The 21,051-nt window shown below is 44.8% G+C and overlaps 1 protein-coding gene across 12 annotated transcripts in view; it reads left to right on the forward strand.

Annotated features, from left to right (window-relative positions):
- The window catches only part of CELF4 (CUGBP Elav-like family member 4), a 730,009-nt gene that overhangs the window by 624,475 nt on the left and 84,483 nt on the right, over positions 1-21,051 (forward strand). For all 12 annotated transcript variants that reach the window (XR_008574695.1, XM_054810355.1, XM_054810359.1 and 9 more), the window contains exon 6: positions 12,403-12,546. Coding sequence is in view for 11 of the 12 variants with exons in the window: in XM_054810355.1 (XP_054666330.1) it covers positions 12,403-12,546 (144 nt within the window). In the remaining variant the exon portion in view is untranslated. The remainder of the gene's footprint in view (positions 1-12,402; positions 12,547-21,051) is intronic.

Below are 21,051 nucleotides of genomic sequence, written 5' to 3' on the forward strand. Positions count from 1 at the left end.
TGTGAGACTTGGATACAAGCACTGAACAGATGTCTGCCTTCAGAGAAAGATTCAACTTAGTTAACTTTAAAAAAAAAAAAAGTACTGCAATCCAAAACTTTGTTAACTTTGGGGCTTTCATTTCAACATTTTTCTGTGCAACTCTTATCGACACAAATGACAATAACAACTTCATATCTCTGGTCTGGAACCACCTATAGCAAATTATGCAATTATTGCTCAGTGTTGTTAAGTGACAGACTGATTAGATCTCTAATTGTTGTAGTTAATATTTTTTTATTAATCAAGAAAATATTAACGACACAACACCTTGAACAAGGTTGATTTTCAGCCTCTGCCCACCATGTTCTTTGGAAGTTTGCCCATAGCACTGGAATTCCTAGCCAAACATGATTAATAGTCAGATGATGAATAGTCAGATGGGGCCTACAGGAAAGCTGGAGAGGGACTGTTTATCAGGGAGTGTAGTGACAGGACAAGGGGGAATGGGTTTAAGCTGAAGCAGGGTCGATTTAGATTAGATATTAGGAAGAAATTCTTCCCTGTAAGATTGGCGAGGCACTGGAACAGGTTGCCCAGAGAAGCTGTGGATGCCCCATCCCTGGCAATGTTCAAGGCCAGGCTGGATGGGGCTTTGGGCAACCTGGTCTAGTGGAGGGTGTCCCTGCCCATGGAACTAGATGATCTTTGAGGTCTCTTCCAACCCAAACTATTGTGTGATTCTATGAAGGGATTCTCTTCTCACCTTATACAATGTATTGTCTACACTCTCATACCATAAGAGATTTTTGCCATTGATTAAGCTGGAGGGATTTTTCATCTGTTTAGTTTAGAGAGTGACCTAAATATATTATAAAAAATCGCCCCAAAAAACAAGTGTCATTGTTAGTACATCATGTACAGTGGCCCTTTTTCAAACTCATGGCAAATGAGCACCGGTTCCCATCTTCCTGGCTTTGGATGTTAAGGCACCCCATCAAAGAAACCAACCCTAGCTCGTGTTTATGACTGCTATTATTATTGCGGTGCATACCTACGGTGCAGTTACGACTTTTGCAAAGCACCGTGAAGTTGCCTTCAGACACAGTCCCATTACAGAAACTGGCTGAGCAGCTGTTCTCACCCCCTGTCAACACAGCAGAGGAATATTTAGGTGAATTAGCGATGGAAGGGAAAGCAGTGAGAGTCTGCAGAAGGAGCTCCGAGCAGGTGGAGGAAAGAAGGAAAATAGGCCTTTGTGGGCGTGATGAAGTTGTAGCCCAGGCACCTCGTTTGCAGAGCGGCGGGGAAGTGGCTGTTATTATGCGTGCGCGCTGGCACCAAAGCGCTGAGTCGGCAGAATCTCCCTGGGAGGAGCAGCGTGGCGGCTCCGGTGAGTGGGGGGCCACAATGCCGTAGATCAGCTGAGGTATTTTTAACAATTATTTTGATATAAACAGCTCTGAACTTGAGGAGCTCCATGTAAATGGGAAGCAGTGGGGCTTGTAATTAGATTTGTGTACACTTTCATAAATTGCTGGGAAACATCAAAGCCGTGATAGAAGGCTGTGGTGCACTTTATTTCCTTCTTCTGTTCTTCTGTTAATTGAATGGTTGATGTGTGGATAGGAAGTGTTGGCTTCGCAGAGTACTATTTACAGACCCGCTGACAGCTGCACTGTGAAAATTAACAGGAACAGAGCAGCCTCTGTCACAGCTCTTCCCATGAGGGACATGCTTCAAATTGGATCATTTCTTTCATAGAAGAAACTTTCCTTGTCTCTCTTCCCTTCTTCGCAAATGCACACACATCCAGCTGCACACTCCCCTTCTCCCTTCAGGCTCATGGCAGCCTTTAGTGCTCAGAAGGAGGGTTTGTCATTTCCACAAAGTTGGGGGAGTTCGACTGCAGTTCAAAACTTCTAGCATATTCCACTTCCAGCAAGACACACCTTCAGGAAGTCAACCAAATCTGTGAGCTGGGTGTGTGGAGCTACAGCTTCACGTCTGCAGGTATCACCGCAACAGGAACATGCTCTTCATCCTCTTAGAAACTCTAGCAGATGTCCTCTCAGACTGTTGCAAGTGTGGTTATTGTTGATATTGCATGGAATTTCTGTGTGCTAAGCACCATACAAACCTCTTACAGAAAAGTTCCCACACTCAGCAGCTTACCAACTAAAGGCCAGGATTGACCCAGCTGAATTACATCAAAGTAAGGGTCAAAGTATAAAACTTTAGGGTCATCTGTAATCTTATCTTCTACACTTCTCTTACAGCTAGGCCTTCAGAGAGACATCTGTCTGTCTTAAGTAATTGATGGTTTATAATAGATTCCCAAAATGGATGCAATTAGGTCATCCAAATGTTCCTCTAAAGGACAAGACACAAGAGATAAGCAAAAGAATCAACAATACAATGTCTGGGAATTAACTGCTCTTACAAACCATTAATCAGTGTATTTAGCCAGTCCCTAGCCAAAGTCACAGCAATTCTTGTTCCTAGTCCCAGTAGAGAAGTAATAACCAATGGATACTTGAGCATCTAAATCTTAGTATTTACTTAAATCTGGAGAACATAGAATTAAGAAGGTCAAACTTGAAGCCATCAGTCCACCACCCCACTTCCCAAGGGTGTCTTCAAAATATGCTGGTAACATAAACAGAGCCTTAGACAAACTCGTAATACAGATAGATAACAATTAAACAGAACATGATTCAGAGCATCAATTAACCAACAAAAATTAGTCTCATCTAGATTTCAGCAGGGGCTCAAGTCCTCAGTTAATAAAAGCCACCTTGTGACAGTCAGTAGAGAGTCACTGACCGCTCAGGCTGTCAGGGTAAATAGGAAATGGGAAAGTCATTAAACTTTAGTTTTACACGAACACAGAAACATAAAGGGGGGATTTTTCAAACGTAATTCTGGGTGAAAGTTGATGAGAGACAAGCATCTAAGTGCCCTTCATGCCTTGCAGCTGCATTTGCCCTAAAGTTATTTGCTTAAAGTCACAGACTCCAGGGCAGAGTGGGGTATCATCAACACAAGTCCATCTGTGCCAATTGATGCAGAAGGCTGAAGCCTCATTTTACACTGCTGATGTTGGAGAATCTGATAGAAGAGAATGAAGATGCCAACTCAGACCCATTTTTTTCTCTTCACTGTTGATCTTCTGCTCTCTAAAGAACATGCAGTCCATGCAATGTAACACACGGACTAGCTTGTTTAACTCTGGGCAAGACACAGCACACCCATTCCTTCTATTAAAAAATAATTATACATGAGGAACCCATTCATAACTCACCAGCAGCAGGCCTGGCCCTCCTTCCAGTAATGAATGATTTTTCTGAATATGCTACCTAAACACCATTTATAGAGTCATGTGTTGTCCTTTGGGATGAGAGAAGCAATGGATGTGTAATACCTAGATGTTAATTTGTAGTCATTTCTTCCAACAAAAGCCTCGCTTTCTTTTGGGCAGTGGGTTCTGGCAGGAGGGGGACTATGGTCCATAGACCATCCCACCCCACTGCTGCCACCAAGACAGCTGATTCTACAGCCTTTGGGCCAGCAGTTTCCCAGTGTTACCATAATTTCCTTTAATTCTTTCTATAAAAAATAAAATCATAGGACTGTTTTCCCTGCTTCCCCTCCCTGTTCCATAAATGAACGAATAAATCACATGTTTCTGAGTCCCAGAATAGAAATCCAGGCAGCCCGGTTGCCTGACAGGGGGTATGAATCATACTGGCACCAAAGATGGCCTTTACTTCTCTAGTCACACCTCCATAGCCGTGCAGGCATCTGACAGGACAGCAAAGAGACCTGTGGGACATGACAGCCCTCAGTCGCCATCTTCCCCGGGCTTCCTCACTCCCTCCAAACTGCAGTGTTCTTTGCCTCCAAACAGGATAAGAGGGATAACTGCCCGTGAGCTGCACGGCCTCGCTCTAGACAAAAGGATTTAACTGGCACCATAACATCTCTTTATGGGTCCAAGGGGAGTTGGAAACCAACTCAACAGCCATGGAGGCAGCCTGGGGAAGGTGGGAGCGGGACCATGCCACCAACGAATGCTGCCCAAGTCCTGGTGCTGCAGCAGCCCCTGTGAGGCTCGTTGCATCAACACTTGTCTCATCTGGGTGAGATTAGGACCTGGCGGGTCTAAAATAGTTCATAAGCGCTGACCTTTCTGGGAGATCAGAGACTTTAATAAGTCTCCAGTCTGTGAGGCATAAAACGCTCCCTGCCTAGCAGGGGTGTTCCCAGTCCTGCCCGAGGGAGCTCCACCGGGAATCACCACCTTCCTCTAATGAGGATGTGTTCTTCCTACTGTGGAGAGGAATGAAGATGTCAGCATCAGAGGTCTTTACCTCTCTGCTTGCTTTGGGGGGGTTTCTTTCTTCCCTCCTCTTCCCTTCCTTTTTCTTTTGCTCCAAATCTCATTTATATCAATGGGATCTTCCCTCTGATTTTACTGGGCTCCAGATCAACATTAAATCATTCTGGATGCTTCTGCTTTTTTCCCTTTAATCCAGTCCTTCCCAGCCCTACTCAGGTGTGTGGTCTGGGTTGATAACACACATTCTTGTAACAAAAAACAGAAAGACCTTAGTAATTGGTAGATTGCTATCCCTATCCAAAACATAGCCAGCATTAAGTGATTCAGTAGCTGTTACCCAAATTGGTTTTGCAAAGATGAAAATTAATTTTAAAAGGGCAAAGATGTATTTAGATCAAAACAGTAACTTTCAGATAAGACCCTCAGTTGAAGTCTGCACAAAATCACAAACGTGAAGTACCCTATGAGGCACCAATGACTTCACCTCAGACATCCCCTGGCAAGTGAAATCAGGTAGGGGAATGTGTTTGTCTTCCCATCCCAAAGGTCTGTGTGGTGCTCCAGGAATAAAGGTTGTCAAGTCTCATCCAGCAGCAAGGAGACATATTTCAGTCTTGGTGGAGTGGAATGCAGTAAGGGTAGATCCTTCAGCATAAACAAACTTCTTGTTCCACCATCACCAGCAGAGCTTCACCGAGTTTACACCATCTCATAGCTTCAGTTGACCACCCATTTCACGTTACTAAAGCATGGGCGATACTTCCCCTGAAAGCAGAATTATTTATCAATTAATGACCCTACATTTGTACAGCACTTGGAGATCTTCAGTTTAAGCAAATAGGTCTTACTATCCCAGTCAAGCACATGCTTTACGCCATGATAGTCTGGAGTCATACAGCATGACAGTAATCTGGGATGCCCAGCCATGTGCAGCATGTTTGCAACTCAGTGCCACGGAAATACTCTTTTATGTCACATGCACAATTGAAATGTATCTGCCCTGTTCGCCAGCCCTTCCTCAACATCTGTTGCTTTCCACGTCATCTTAGACTATTCGTGTCCTCATCCAGAACTGCCAAGGGAAATGGAGCTCTTGTGAGCAGAGTTGAGAAACATCAGGGACTCCATATCTGGTTGTGATGTTGCTTTGCTGTGACAATAGACAATTTATTTTATGGCTCTGGAATTATTTCACTTATTTTCATCCTTGCCTATTTACACTGAAGGAGGGAGCATTCGGATACTAGCTTTCATGGGACTCAATGCTGCAGCTACCAAACATTTTCTTAATAGTAATGATTTATAAAAAAACTTATGGCAAGTCAGCATTTGTTGCTCTAAGGATATTTTCAGGGATAGTCTATTTTTAGTAAATACAGAAAACTAAACTTACCTTGTCTTCCAAACCATGTTACTCTTATCGGGAAAGGGAAATCTATAACATATTCTTATGAATTCTGGATTTTAAGTTTTTCTTCAAATAGACAAAAAAAGAATTATTTATTGGTTTCATATTCCTAAATAGCAGGTAAGAATTTTTAGTCTACCAGTATAACAACACTTTCCACTTCATAATGCATTAAGAAAGGCGAATGATTCTGAGAGGACTTTTATCATTCATAGAATGAGCTGAAAAATGCAGAGCTGCTTGAAGAACTGTGCTTTGAAGTTTAGGTTGTTTGGATATCTGGCTTTGATTTGAGGGGCATACTAATACCCGGGTTATATATGGAGTTCTTTCTAATTAGAATTGGGTACAGTGCCACCAGGAGTCAATGATTCTGTTGCCCTGCGGAGAGCAGTAACTTTAGCTCAGAGAGACACCTGCTAAGTAGTATATGGGCAAGTAAAACCTAAATCAAGCTTCCACTCCAAATAAATTACAGCTCTGGAGACCTGTGAAGGGAAGTACCTGCAGCAACTCTCTCTGCTTAGACGTTGCATGAAGAATCCCCTCTACCGAGGGAGCAGCATTATCAAAGGGTCTGTCACTCCAGCCCTGGATGAATGCCTCCTTTCCCCACTCCATCTCTGTCACTGCCATCTCAAGTGTGTCTAAACCAGCTCTCAGGACTGTACAGTGGAAATCGCTCCTAGTCATTGCTGTTCTACTCATCTTTCAGATGAGACACGAAATTGAAGCCCTGAGCACAGAAAAACATAGCATATTTCACAAGAGGGGAGGGATGTTAGTCCTGGTCTACTGGCCATCTTTCAGACTGGGTAATTACATTTCAACCTATCTAAAATTCCCTTTGCTCTACAGTTTTAATTGGACAGTAGCTTCTTGCTTGCTTGTCTAAAATCCCAGGCTGGGTTCAAGCCCCCACCGGCCAATTCAGCAGCCCTATTTTCAGTAGAGCTACACAGGCCTTTAAAAAAATAATCTGATTTTGTTTTCAAACTTTGGAGGAATCATTCCAAATGGCCTGATCTGAGAGAGCCCTCAGCAAAGAAATCCTTTGGCTTTTAAGCCCTAACGTCAAGGATCCTTGTATGGAAATACTACCCTGAATTATAGAATAGTTGTGGTTGGAAAAGACCTTTAAGATGATCAAATCCACCCATTAACCCAGCACTGCCAAGCCCACCACTAAACCATGTCCATAAGCACCACATCTACACGTCTTTTAATAATCTCCAGGAATGGTGACTCAACCACTTCCCTGGGCAGCCTGTTCCAGTGCTTCACAACTCTTTTGGTGAAGAAGCTTTTACTAACATCCAATCTAAACCTCCCCTGGCACAACTTGAGGCCATTTCCTCTTGTCCCATCACTTGTTCCTTAGGAGAAGAGACTGACACCTGCCTCACTACAACCTCCTTTCACGTAGCTGTAGAGAGTGATAAGGTCTCCCCTCAGCATCCTTTTCTGCAGGCTAAACAATCCCAGTTCCCTCAGCCGCTCCTCATCAGACTTGTGCTCCAGACCCTTCACCAGCTTTGTTGCCCTTCTCTGGACACGCTCCAGCACCTCAATGTCTGTCTTGTAGTGAGGGGCCCAAAACTGAACACAGTACTCGAGGTGCGGCCTCACCAGTGCAGGGTACAGGGGGACGATCACTTCCCTGGTCCTGCTGGCCACACTATGTCTGATACAAGCCAGGATGCTGTTGGCCTTCTTGGCCACCTGGGCACCCTGCCAGATCATGTTCATCCAGCTGTTGACTAACACCCCCAGGTCTTCTTCCACCAGGCAGCTTTCCGGCCACTCCTGCCCAAGCCTGTAGCGTTGCATGGAGTGGTTGTGAGCCAAGTGCAGGACCCAGCACTGACCCTTGTTGAACCTCATACAGTTGGCCTTGGCCCACTGATCCAGCCTGTCCAGGCGCCTCTGTAGAGCCTTCCTACCCTCAAGCAGATCAATACTCCCACATCTGCAAACTTACTGAGGGTGCTCTTGATCCCCTTGTCCAGATCATTGATAAAGATATTAAAGAGAACCGGCCCCAGTACTGAGCCCTGGGGAACACCACTTGTGACTGGCCACCAGCTGGATTTAACTCCATTCACCACCATTCTTTGGGCCCAGCCATCCAGCCAGTTTTTTACCTAGTGGCTTGCTGAAGGTCAGCAACCTCTCAACTCCACTTTGCAGTTGCAAAATTTCCAACACAAGCAACCCCATTCACATGGTGACACTTAACAAAGTTAGTCTGATTGCCCAAATGAGAAGCATCCAGCAGCACCTGTTCATTTAAGCATCTTGGCTGGTGTGCACGGCTGACACTTTGGAAGGAAGTTAACAGGATCTGCACATTCAGATCTCGTATTCTCAAGAGCTTTAGTCACTGAAGCTTTAATGCAACAAACCTTTTTTGGCCCGGAACTTTTAACTTGTTCCATTTGAACTAACCAAGATATAAAAGTCCACTTGTATGAGAGAGACACCCTTGCAGTAAAGTGCTTAAGTGTGTGCTTACCTCCGTTAAGCCTAAAGTAAAACATGATTTAATGGCTTTGGCAAATTAGGCCCAAATTCATCAGTTTTGCAGGAAAAAGAGGTCTAACTATCTGTAGAGAACAGTAACCTACTGAGTCAGAGGAGACTTATAGGGCTGACAAGATAAGAAAATTCAGGCATATATTCTGCAAGGAAACATCTTCACAAAATTCCTATGAATATTGTTCTAGGGAGAAGCAGCTCTCCCTGATGCTGTGCAGCATTATCTGGTCTCCTGAAAAGCTTTTGCTTAATCTGTGCATACACTTCATTTGGAAGGCCATAAGTAATGGGAAACAGTCCCAGCAACCAGACAAAAGATTTGTTTTCCTTTGCCTTTAAATGAAATATCAATGGATGTATATTTTATTTTTAGTTGAATATGAAATTTCACAAGCAACCTGTCAAGCTCCCGTTTTCAAGAATGATTTTATTTCACACATCAAGACAGGCTGGGAAATTAGTTTTTCCCACAGAGGACTCTGATTAGGGATTACAAAGTGAGTGAGGAACAGGGTGATTTTTCCTCCATCTTTTCCCTTGTCCCGCCAGCCTAGGGAGCATCTGACTCTGCTGACTAAGGGGAGCAATTCATTACCGTGCACGGGAGGGGGACAGGAAGCAAGATAGTCATATTAAGTAGACTTGCTGGCCCAAGAGAGAATAGGGAAAGCATAATAATACTTAGTCCTTATATTATTCTTTTCATCAGTAGATATCAAAGCACTTGAAAAAGGAGGTTGATTTGATGGGAAAGGAGATAAATGCCAATTCCAAGTAGCCTATTGTAGAGGCACCACCAGGAATGCTCGCTTTCATGATAGTCTCTTTTGACTGTGGATCTGCAAGGTAGAGAAATAAACAGGTCCTTCCCTCAGTAAAATGCAGAATCAACACACAGATCTCAAAGTCACTATTGACTTACCCACTGTAACTCTCTTGGGGGTTGGGGAAATATAAGGTCCAGTCCAACAACCGGAGAGAGCAAGAAGGAGATTATGTATTACTAATAAATGACCCAGCAGACAGGACCTATTGCCTTTGTCAGCAGACAATGGCTGATTTACACCATGGTTTAACTGCTTGCGGAAGCAATAAATAGTGCAGATGAAGGGCTCTGCAGTTTTTACCTCATGTAAAATCTGGCCCATTCTGGGTCATTTCTAATGTTATCTAGTGGATTAGTAGGAGTCACTGGAGTAGAAAGTAGTCTTGTTCTGCTGTAGATGAACAGCACTGTTTGGCTTCTCTGGTAAAAATCCTGGACTGGGTGATCTGATAGAGTTTACTGCCTGATTTCCTTTGGGCCACGTGAAAGGGCTGCACATGAGGAACCACATACAGAAAGCATCAATCCCAAGGTCAATCTTCATATTCAAGAGCAATGCAGCATCTCTATTAGCTACATATCTTTAACCTCTTACATGAGCATCTCATTGCGGAGCACTCTTAAAAACACCTCCTTTTTCTCCTCTTTCTTTGTAGTGTGTGCTCTAACTTGCTTCTATTTGCCAATGGCCTTTCTGCCCTGTGTGATAGTGATGTTCAAAGATGCCTGAAGTCCTGCTGCGACAGGCAACCCAGAAAAACATCTCGTAAGAGGCAGTCTTAGATCCCATTGGGTCAAATGGTTTCTGTGCAGTCACTATGACTCACATCAGGAGGGAAAAACACTCCAGGGGCAAGAACTTCATGTGGAGCTTACCCATATTTGCATGATGCTATCTACAATAAAAGCTTGGTTTTCAACAGCGTGAGGCATCAGCAATTTCCCAAAGCAGTTCTCTGGACCTAAGACTTCAAGGGAAAATAGAGATAGAAAGAAAAGGGGAAGGAAGAAGACACCAACTTATTTACAGTTCTCTGTCCTCCTAGCTAGAGCAGGTCATATTTTCAAAACCCATTTGCAGAGAGGAATACTCATTCACCTTTTTCAGTTTCAAAATCCTCCATGCTGTATTGTGCCCACCATGCTGCAGCCTCTGCTCTGCAAATCGTGACAGCAGCTCTGAACAGCCCAATCTGCTGTGGACCACTGCCTCCCTCCAATACAGCTGCAAATAGGTTTAAATCATTAGATTCAGGTTACCAAACAGTCTCTTGGATCAGGGTTAATTAAATGAGTGTTGAAATCTAATTAAGGACTGGTCCAGGTGATAATTAGCAGGAAATGTATGCATTAAAATATTCATTTGTCGATGAGCTGCAATTAAGAGTGTGATTCGGGGAAGGATCAATAACTACACCATGTGATTTTAAAAAATGAAAAGTCACCCAGCCTTGAGCAGAAATCCAAGGGAATTTTGACTAGATTTTTTTTCTTCCCCCTGACTCCCCCTCCCCCCCACACCGCTTTCTGTTTTGCTCCTATAATGGCTTCTGAGGACTGCTCTCCACCCTTGAATGGAGCATTCATTCCTCCATCCTTTTGTTTTCCTGAAGCACTTCTTGCAACCCCTTGCTCTTCACCACATTGTTTGAGCAGTTTATAGATTTATTAGAGAGAGACTAACAGGTCAAAAAGAAAGATTCTTTGCCAATGAAAATCACTTCCTCCCAGAGCAGGCTGCTAATCCAGGGGAACATCGCTCATTGTGTGGCCTTAGATTTTTTGTGGTTTTTTCCTTAGCAAGTTAATTCCTCATGTCTTTATTCATAACTGAGAATCTGCAGAGGCTATTGAATATGCATAGCTTGGACTTATATATATGTACATCCATAGTTGTGGTTTACTGTGCTACTCCCAGTTTGTAGCAAAGCAACTCTGCTTTCACCAAGACTATTTTTTTCTGGTTACAGGTACGTAGAGGTGTATGTAATTCAGTTAATAACATTCCCCCTGTGCAATCCCAGGCAATTCCACCTCTGCTAGAAAAACGAAGGTCCCGCAACAGCCCAGCTCCTCCAACATGGAGCTGGTCTTCCTCTACTGCCGCAGCCAGAGGCTGAGCCGGCAATTTCCCCACTGACTGTATTTCCCTCAGTGAATACCAGTGTGTCAAAAGGGAAGCGTACCATGGGAGTGTGATGATTTCAGCTGCTCTTTGTCAGTCTCCTGACAGTTCACCTGCCCATCTCCCCAGGCTCAGTGGCAGCCCAGCTCCCCAGGCAACTCTCTGCCTGCTGTCAGGGCTGCCGCCGGATCCCCCCTCCCCTGCACCCCTCTACCCCCGGGGAATCTGCGCTGTGGGGAATCAACCCATGAAGTTAGGATGCCCTTGGAGCCAGCCAAAAAAATATCAGTGCCTTCCTTCCTAAGCAGATCTATTTCTTCCTATCTCTGCCTCCTATCACAATTACTGACCTTTCATCTCATTTTGGGGAGGAGAGGGGTTTCTTTCATTCCCAAAAGCTCTACATTTTTCACAGACTTCTGCAGCCAGCTCTGATGATCGCCTGTAGTTCTGCACCAGTGTTGACTGCAGACATAACCCAAACACTGTAAAATTTGCCCAGAAAGGTGTAATATTAAATCTTTATGGAGAGGAAACTCAGGTCCATCAGGTACTATTTCTGTTCCCCTAATTTAACAGTCCTGAAGAGATGCTGTTTGGTGATGAGACATACACCCTGCCCAGCATACTGAATCCTGTCTCCAAGGCTGGGCACGGATTTCTCAGTGGACATGGGGGTTACAAGACACAGCAGTGTGAAAGGGTGATCCAGATCAGGGTGTCTGGCATGCACAGAGCTAACACATTCCATCAAAATAAATCAGTTCACAAATCCCACCACATTCATTCCACAAAAGCTTCTACATATTGCTGCACCAAGTCCAGATCTTTGTCCTCTGCCAAGAACAACCTAGTGGGCCAGAAGGTTTTCTGTATGTTGAAGGAATAAGTCAACAACTTCTGCAGAGAGAACATTAATGACAGCCTGGAAGTTTGAGTTTTGGAGGAAACTAGGAACTGGACTGCTGGCCTCAGCTGTTTACCCTTCAGGGTCCTTCCCTTCCTTCCCAATGCTCTCAGCCTCTTGCAAAGGTCCAATTCAAATGGCCTGAGCAGTTGCGTGGGAAAAATCAGCATCAGGTGGATCACACACTCCCAAATCTGTGTTAGTTGTATGGATTGCATGAGCCAGTGTGTATCTAGCTAATTAACTTGTGTGTCTCCTTTTGTCTCCTGTCCTGCAGGGAGCCTCTTCAAGCCTGGTGGTGAAGTTTGCAGATACAGACAAGGAGCGTACAATGAGGCGCATGCAGCAAATGGCGGGACAAATGGGCATGTTCAACCCTATGGCCATCCAATTTGGAGCGTATGGCGCCTATGCACAGGCAGTAAGTATAGACACTGGTTCTATGCATGTTCACGGGAACAAGGGTAGCACTCAGAATGGCACAAAGCACAGGTGAGCAGAAGAACAACCGAGCAGAGGAGGAACCAGTGATTTCTCCTTTAAATCACTTAAACAATGGGAGTAAACTGAGCCATGCCATCTGAGGTAGGAGAGGACATCTCCCTCAGAGGTGCAATACCTGCTTCTAGCAGTAATCAAACCGTGGTCATGTGTGTACCCATGCAAGACACTTCCTATGGGGTCTAAGCCATTGCTGTCAAATCCAAACACAAATATCATTTGAGTTTTGGATAAAATAGGCCCTGAATTCAGGTCATGCTAGCTCTCTGTCCCATGTCAGCACCACCTGGTGCTAGAGGAGGTTTGTGAGAGCACAAATACCTTTCTGGCTCTCCTCTGCCAGAATTCACAGGACTAAGCTGAACACGGGAGATGGCCAGGCGCCTGCTGCCCCATGCATTGTTAGTGGTTTTGGAGTGGTCACTGGATCAAATGGCAGCTGTTGACAGAAATGCTTTTAGGTTCATGAAAGCTTGCTGGATAATACTAAAATGGACAATCAAACTTATGCAGACATAGAATCCTGGCTCCCCAAAACAGTATGATTTAAGCACACTGGGAAAACGCATCATCTATTGAAAGTAATGTTGCACTGCCTAACTTCAGGAATCCTACTTGCATATCTAACTTGGACCTGGGCTCTGGAGAAAATGTGACTGTACAGGGAACTGGGCTCCTGATGAAGCGCTGAAATGGATGCCTCTGGCATAACTACCTTAACTTAGGCTGCAATTAACAAGGACCTGCAAGACAAGATCAGGGTCAGGTAACTTGGTCTCTCTGCCAGATATTTCAGAGGAAGGTGGAGGTGAACCCTGCAGCAGGCAGATACGATACTGCCGGGTGACTCTGTGTGCTTTCTCTAGAGTGGATGAAACAGGAACATTTGCAGGCAGTGACAGTGCATCTAGGCGTTTCATCCATTTGGTGGGAAAATGTGGCCCTCTTGTACTCTGTGCTGGATTTGTGTGCAGGAGGGAAGTACCATTAATCCCATTTTCCAGACTAACATCTTCTGAATGAAACAGACCAAATGACTTGCATAAGGTATTACTGGGACAACTCGGGAACCACATTCCAGTGTACCCATACTCCTTCCAGCACACCGGCCACAAGGCTCTGCTTTATTCCCTACCTATTTCCCTCTCATATGTTGGCATCACGAACTTCCCATCACGTCCACATGATCTTTTTCTAACTTGAGGACCTAGAAACTTCTGTCCTCCACTGAGTGTCAAGTGCCTCACCGGACACTCAGTACAACCCAGCCTGCCCTTTGCGTGGGCCAGGTAGAGTCAAGATGTAGCCCCTGGTGCTGTTCTGAACTTCTTTTATTCCTTTCCCACTAGACAAATTCCATTTTTCCTTCCATTTTCCCCTATTCATTTTTATTGCCAGTCAAAGAGAATCTTTGCCTCTTCCTTTGTCCCCTGCTCCCCTCCTCGCACAACAGAAGAGCTGTCCCTTCCCCAGCGTGGCTGTGTTTAACTCTTCTCCTGGCTGGGGAAAGCTGCAGGAAGGGGAAAAGAGACAGTAAGTCACAGCCAAGCCCAGGCCAGTGGCCAGCAGCCTGGCAGGGGGACGCAGCATCCGTGCCCCCATGTACCAGAGGAATTAACAGGAGGCAGCCCGTAGGCAGCTGGGGACAAACATCTGCAGAGGTTGTCAGGCACAAGATGTGGTTTCAGAGTTATGCATCGATCAGGCAGCTGGAGAGGTAGTAAACACATCACTGTCCTAATGCTCTGGACCAAAACCTCTTCTCTCATCATTTTTAATCTAGAGTAATTCTTCTAATTGCCATGATAATAGGGTCAGCCCAGGTTTATACTGGTACAAAAGAGGATGAGGTCTTCTCACCTTTACACCACAAAAGTTTGTTCCATCTATTTCTCACCAGATAATACAGGACATTGTGAGGGTAAGTGCTTGAGTGAGGATTTATGTCTGAAGAAAGAGTGAAAATAATTCCTAGGTGTGCTCCCACTCCACTTGAAATTAATGAATATTTTTGCTGTTGATTCCTGTGAAAACAGGATTGGACCCATCCTCTTTTTTTTCTTTTTGTCCGTTCTTTTCCTTTTTTTCTTTTTCCTTTTTTTCTTTTTTTTTTTTTCTTTTTTTCTTCTTTTTTTTCTGGTAAATACACTAATAAAAGGGAAAAGAATAAGTTTTAGATTTTGACCCATTGGATATGACAAGCTGGTGACACCATTTACCCTGGGGACTTGAGAGCTGTCTAAACGATGGGATCACATTTCTGTGTGGCGCCTGTACACCCAGAGCGTGCTCAGATGCTGTCTCTCAATCAGCCTCCCTATCTGTGTCTTTCCCTATCTGCTTCATCTCACGGTCTCACACAAAAGGGAAGGAAGGGAGCACTGAGGCTCTGTGATGTTCCCTCAGTCTCGATTAATCCACCTTGGACTGCTGGTTCTTAGATATCAGGGTGATTGGCACCTCGTAAATGCCAGCGGGAGATGGAGGGATCGATAGGGGGAGAGGGAAAGGGGAGGGGGCAGTTTTATTCAGCCCGAACTGAAGTTGAAGAGCTAAGGCAAGTCAAGAGGAGGGAAGGTGAAACAGTGAAAATGCAAGACCAGGACAGCAGTGACAGCTGATGCCACTGCCACCAGCAACTCGTGTGACCTTGGGTGAATCGTTTGACCCCCTGGTCTCATTTCCCCATGTACAAAGAAAGCTGATGATCAGACTTATTTATTTTCCCTTCTCCCTCAGGGACACGGCTCTCTCTTATGCTGTCACTCCATGGGTTTTCACACAGGGTTATGATGGTAACACAAGTTTAACAACTGCCTCAGTGTTTAGTAGTAAGGCCAGGACTAGCATGAGACACTAGGCTCTCTGATTTGTACTCGTAACCTGTCCTCCCAGCTATCCCACTGCAGTCCAAGCTTGACTGTTGTCTTCATATAAGAGTTCCCAAGCAATCCCACGAGAGCTGGTTAATCGATAGCTTCTAATGGTCCATCCCCATGGACGAGGTTTCCAAGTCCCCTAGGTAGCGGTTTCTTGCTGAATCTCCCCCAGAGAGGCACCATGCACATCACCGGGACTGGATTAGCTTCTGCAAAAAGGTGTGCATGCATCAAGGTGGCCACTGCAGCACAAACCCACAGTGCAGCTGTTTGAGGGATTAGTGGGCAGCTATGGATGTGCAAACCCAGCAGCACCACTGAGGAGAGGCGGCTGAGGGTCTCGGTCCATCAGTGTTTGACTGATAGTCATTTGTGTTGTGACCAGGACTGCTTTGGGACCCAGCTCCTCTTTGAGTTACCTTCTTTGCTGCTCAGCAAAAGGCCACGTCACAGTTCACTCCCTACTGCTGCTTGCTGCCAAGCCAATCAAGCTCAGCTTAAGCAACTTTAACCTTGATAGCAGCAACAGCCTCACCTCAGCTAAGCAACTAGGCCTTGGGTTCAGCAGCCATATGGCCTCAGATCCAGAGGCAAAAAAATCAGGAAGCAAAGGGGGTTCTCCTCTGTGTGCGGTTTTTGCCTCCCCTCCTCATGTGCCACCTGCACGCAGACCAGACAATGCTTGGCACTAACTCTGTGTGCTGTTTCAGTGGCACAGAAAGTCACATCAGAGCCACCTCACTCACCTCTTTGGTGTGCAGCTCAAAGGCAAGTCAGGTTTCATGGCTCCCTCAAGCTCCCAGAAACACTATACTAATTTGTTTCAGGGGTTTTTTGATTGGTTTAGGTTTTTTTCTTTTCAGCAATATCTTCCCATGCTCATTTAACTTCCCCTTTTATGGGGTAATTATTTATTTTAGTTCACACATGTATAGGGCACCAGCCCTTTCTGTTGTCAAGTTACTGTGGATCTACATCAGCTGGGTATTGATAGCTGTTTCTGCAAACTCAGTTAAGGCCAGCTTGAGGTATAGATCTGAGCTCAGGCTAGAGAGGAGGAGACTGATGGTAGGTGGTACCACCTTTGATTTGCTGCAAGTCAAGAATGAACCTACAGGCACATGCTCCAGCTCAGATCAGCACAGCACAGCTTTTTAGTCCTTGGTAAGTGATGGGGTGGCCAGGTCTAAAATCATAAGCAGCAAAGATCAAACCAGAGTATGAATGGTGGTAGAATAGTCCTGGTCCAAATAAGCAACAGTGGCAGAAGTTTCTGCAGGTCTTTCTATGAAGAAAGTGGCAAGTAGTTAGCAGCTGTCTCATGTCACTGCTGACCCACCATGCAGAAAAGGAAACGTGCACAGACCAAAAAGGGTTTGGAAGATGAGAAAAGGCAGAAGAGCAAAGCAAGAACAAAGGAAGGAGCCTTGGAAAGTGACAGATACTGTATAAATTATTTATTTTTTAAATTATTTAAAATAAGATCAAAGTCATAAATCAAGTTTGCATAAAAAATGGGGTGGGAGTGTTAGCCACCATCTCCTGGCCAAATTCCAGCCATGGGACTGATGGCATCCTGCAGCAGGAGACAGGCATAGAGTCAGTGAGTAAAAACAGACAGATGGGGACAGGGGCAACAGGCAACGGTAAAATTTGCTCTCTGGCCTGGAGCAAGTCCTTTCCAGTCAGTAAATCACAGCTCTCTTCACTCTGAAAAAGTACAAATGGCTGCAGCTCCTGAGCTGCAAGCAAAAACTGCAACAAATATGGGAACATCCAGCACTGTAGAGCACTCAGCCATCGTCATGAGTTGTCACCTTGGGAAGTTAGGGCAGCAGTGACTACCACGCTGACCATAAAAGCCTAGGTGCCCCCCTCTGCCTTCCTGTCCCAGCTCCGGTGGAGATGAAAGGATATTTCTGCTAAATGATCTGAGGTAGTGCTGAAGGGAAGAATCAGTTCTTCCAATATTTATTCAATTCATAGTGTGAAATTATTTTGAAAAGATACTTAAAAAAATTCAGATATCCCTATGAAATCAGAGCAAATTTACTGAATATAGACTGTCTTCTGCATATAATAGTTATTATATTTAAATGACCAAAATGGGACAGTATATTTGGTAAATACTACCTGTTATGCAAATTACTTGTTCCGATTTATTCCAGAAAAGAAACCTATTTTGAAGCCATAATACTTTGTAGCAGGGCTAATACCATATTTCTGATCATCAGCTCCCTGGTAATTCAGAAATAACGAACACTCAGATTTGGGCTCTATATACATATTTTGGTTTTTAGGTTTTGTGGTTTTTCCACAGTTCTCAGGAAGTTAGAAATCCAAACTATTGTGTATCAGGCTTCAGAAAGACACGAAAACACATGAATCCAGGCGTTTCACATTTGTTTAGGTTTTTTAAAATCTTAATTAAATTTAAATTTTATGTTCAAAGCAGAAATTTCTGTTTCCAAGAAGATGTTAAAAAAGTCTGAAGGACCATTCTAATTTTTTTACAGAATATCTTCTGTTTGTTTGAAGGCTTACGAGATATTTTTATTTCCCAATGGCCAGTTAGGTAAAACAGATGTGAATTTGTCAATTCTGTGATTTCACCAAATATGAGTCCTCTTACTGCTTGATTGATCACTTTACTTACCTCTTTCTATCACAGGGATACCATGAGGATTAATTAGCTAAGTGTTGGTATAGATCGTTAGAGGTGGGAAGCGTGGGATGCTGTTATTACTTTTATTATTATTACTGAATGAATGAATATGAAAAGTCAAGCAAAACATCATGTGGTTCAGAGAAGAAGATAGAAAATAACACTGAAAAAAATGAGAAGGTCATCAGATCATTCAGAGTAAGCCTTCTCCAAGGGCAATGATCATGCTATTTCAAAAAGAGCTCATCAGAAATAATCCTTTGCTCTCCTCTTCCCCTTCTTTGGTTTCACACGGATTTCCTTCGGGGATGAGGAAGGCAGGCTGAAGCAGCCTTGTCCTGTTTCTAGCAGGAGATTTTGGCCTTGAGTAAGTCACTTCATCTCTCCATGAAGATGTTCCTCCTGTAAGAAAAAGATAATATTTCCTTTTGCTGAGTGCAGCTGCACGACCCTGGTGTCTAACAGTCACTCGATGCCAAGAGACGGCCATCCCATTCCCAACCCCACCTCTGGCTGCGCGTCCTCACCCCACGCCACTAGGCTGACAGTGACCACACAAAGAACCACTTTTGGGAGGAAAACCAATAATAAGCACTGTGGTTTTATGCTGTGTGGTTAACGCTCTACCAGTGTTTCTCCTGAGCTGGTGCTCAGCAGCATCGGGCGTGCATCTGTCCTGGTGCAAAAGGAGCAGCAAGACGTGGAGAGGGAGCTGCGCATCAGCAAGCTCTTGCTTTGATGCAGCTGTGCTTCAAAACTGCATGCTTTCCTGGTTTTTATCTTAATCTCCTGTGCTAGGGTAGGATAGATAATCTTGCAGAGGTGCCTATCTATCTGCTGATGACAGAGCTGGCTGAAGTTTAGCCTCTTCAACTTGAGGTAGCAGAAAGCGGTGTGAGATAAGTCTCTCTCTGTTGACCAGCCATCAGTATCACCCTTTCCCATGCTTTGGATGGCCTTACCAGTGCCTGTCCAGCTGCCCCATCAGTTCTCAAGCATTAGGATGGGGACTGCAGGCTCTTAGCTCTTGAGGTGCTGTCTATGGGCATGAACCAGTTTGGTAGCATCTCCTGGTCTCCTCAGAAGATAAACATTTGAGTAATAGTAAAGACTACATTGGAGGAAAGAGAGAAAAAATATTTAAAATTGAATGGGGAAAAGCTCTAAATGCTGAGGCAAAGATCATGCCAAGGAAGTAAGGGAAGCAAAAGGAAATACGGCCTTTGAGCTGAGGAAGGGAAAAGCTCCTTTCCATCCCCTTGGATCAGTCTGAGATAATAAGGCTGCTGCCTTTCTGATTAGTACTCTGTGGCCCCATCCCAGGCAGGGAAAAATCTGCATTTCAAATGGCATATTTTAAAGTACACAATACCCAGGGGCCCTGCCGCTATTGATTTGCCTCTGGTGGGGTCACTGCCTCACTTTCTACAGCTTTATTAACTGGGACCATACACTGGGACTCTTTCAAAGTGAAAGGAGAGTGGATGGGACATTTGTCTTCAGGGGGAGCTGAGGAAGGAGTGGCGTGACTTTTACTGGGAATGCCCTGGAGGTTTTATAAGGGAGGTAGGACTTGTCCTCCTTTTGTAAATTTCCCTGGAGCAGCCCTGGGGGAAAGGAGGTAGGTGTATGCTGTCAGCTTCTTTCAAGGTGACCGAGTTCCCATCCTCCAACTCCCACCATGCCGCTGCACTCGGCCAGGCTGTGACCACCAGCCACTGGGCTGGGAAGGACTCTCTTCCCCTTCCCCTTTAACCTTTTCCCCTGAGCACCTCCTACCAGAGAGGGAAAGGCATGAACGGGAAGTGTGACTGCAGAAGGGTGGCAGGAGTGTTGCCAAGAGTTGCGATGTCCAGACATGTTTGGGACATGGTTGGGGTCCCCCTCTCTAGCCAAGGAATACAGTTAGCTGGTGTACGTGGCTGTGTTCAGGTGTGGGATGCTATACTCCTTCCAGCTCTGGAGGAGACGCTGGTTTACCCCATGGGCTGGCTCTGACGGCTGCAGCAAGGTGTACGTCCTCTGGGTTGTGAGGTACAGGGACCCTGCTCGTTTCACCATGGCAGGGGGGTTTCCAGGTCTGCAGGGCATCTTGGGTACCGCCGTAGCACTGAGCATGACAGAAACGGGGTGGCCGCTCCCTGCAGGATGCCTGCTGTGGCAGAGGCAACTGAACCTAGTTTCCAAAATCTAAGGTTAGGGCCTTAATTACTACCTTATTTTTACTGCATTAGCCTTTTAACCCTAAGCTAAATTTAACGTCCTCATTCCTGAAGCTCCTAATTCAATCTCTGTGGGAGTATGGCCAGTTTTAAGTGATCATTTCACTGAAACCCACCAGTCTTTAGGCTGCAGACCCCACACCTTCAGCACTAATCGGCAGATTAGAATCATTATTTTCTTCTCATAAGGTGAGAGAAAATACTTTCTTCTTTCTGAAGGTATGTGACAGAAATGCATGAATGATGTTGCACTGCAAAAAGGAGTGTGCATGTAGCCAAGGTATATTCTACAAATATGCATTTTCCAGTGCAAATTTATAAGCCCTCTGAATACACAAGAAGCTGCACACTCAGGTTACCCAGTTTGCAAACCAGGAGGAGCACCGGCCATTGTGGAGTTAACTCTGCACAGCTTAGAGACATCCATAAGCAGGAAAAGAAGTTGCATAAGCCATAAATACTGTCGTAAGTGATTGCCTAGCTCTGCTGAGTGCAAAATGGAGATTGTCTTTGGAGCAGCACAATCATCTGTGCTACCATTGGCAACACGGTATCTTTTAGATAGAGCCATGTTTCTCCTGCGGCACAGGTGAACCACAAACGAAAAAGGTATTAACGCTTTTCCTGTAAATGGTTGGGAACCAAGGTCCAAAAATATG

The sequence above is a fragment of the Grus americana genome, chromosome Z (genome assembly GCF_028858705.1).
Source record: "Grus americana isolate bGruAme1 chromosome Z, bGruAme1.mat, whole genome shotgun sequence".
Classification (NCBI taxonomy): Eukaryota; Metazoa; Chordata; class Aves; order Gruiformes; family Gruidae; genus Grus; species Grus americana.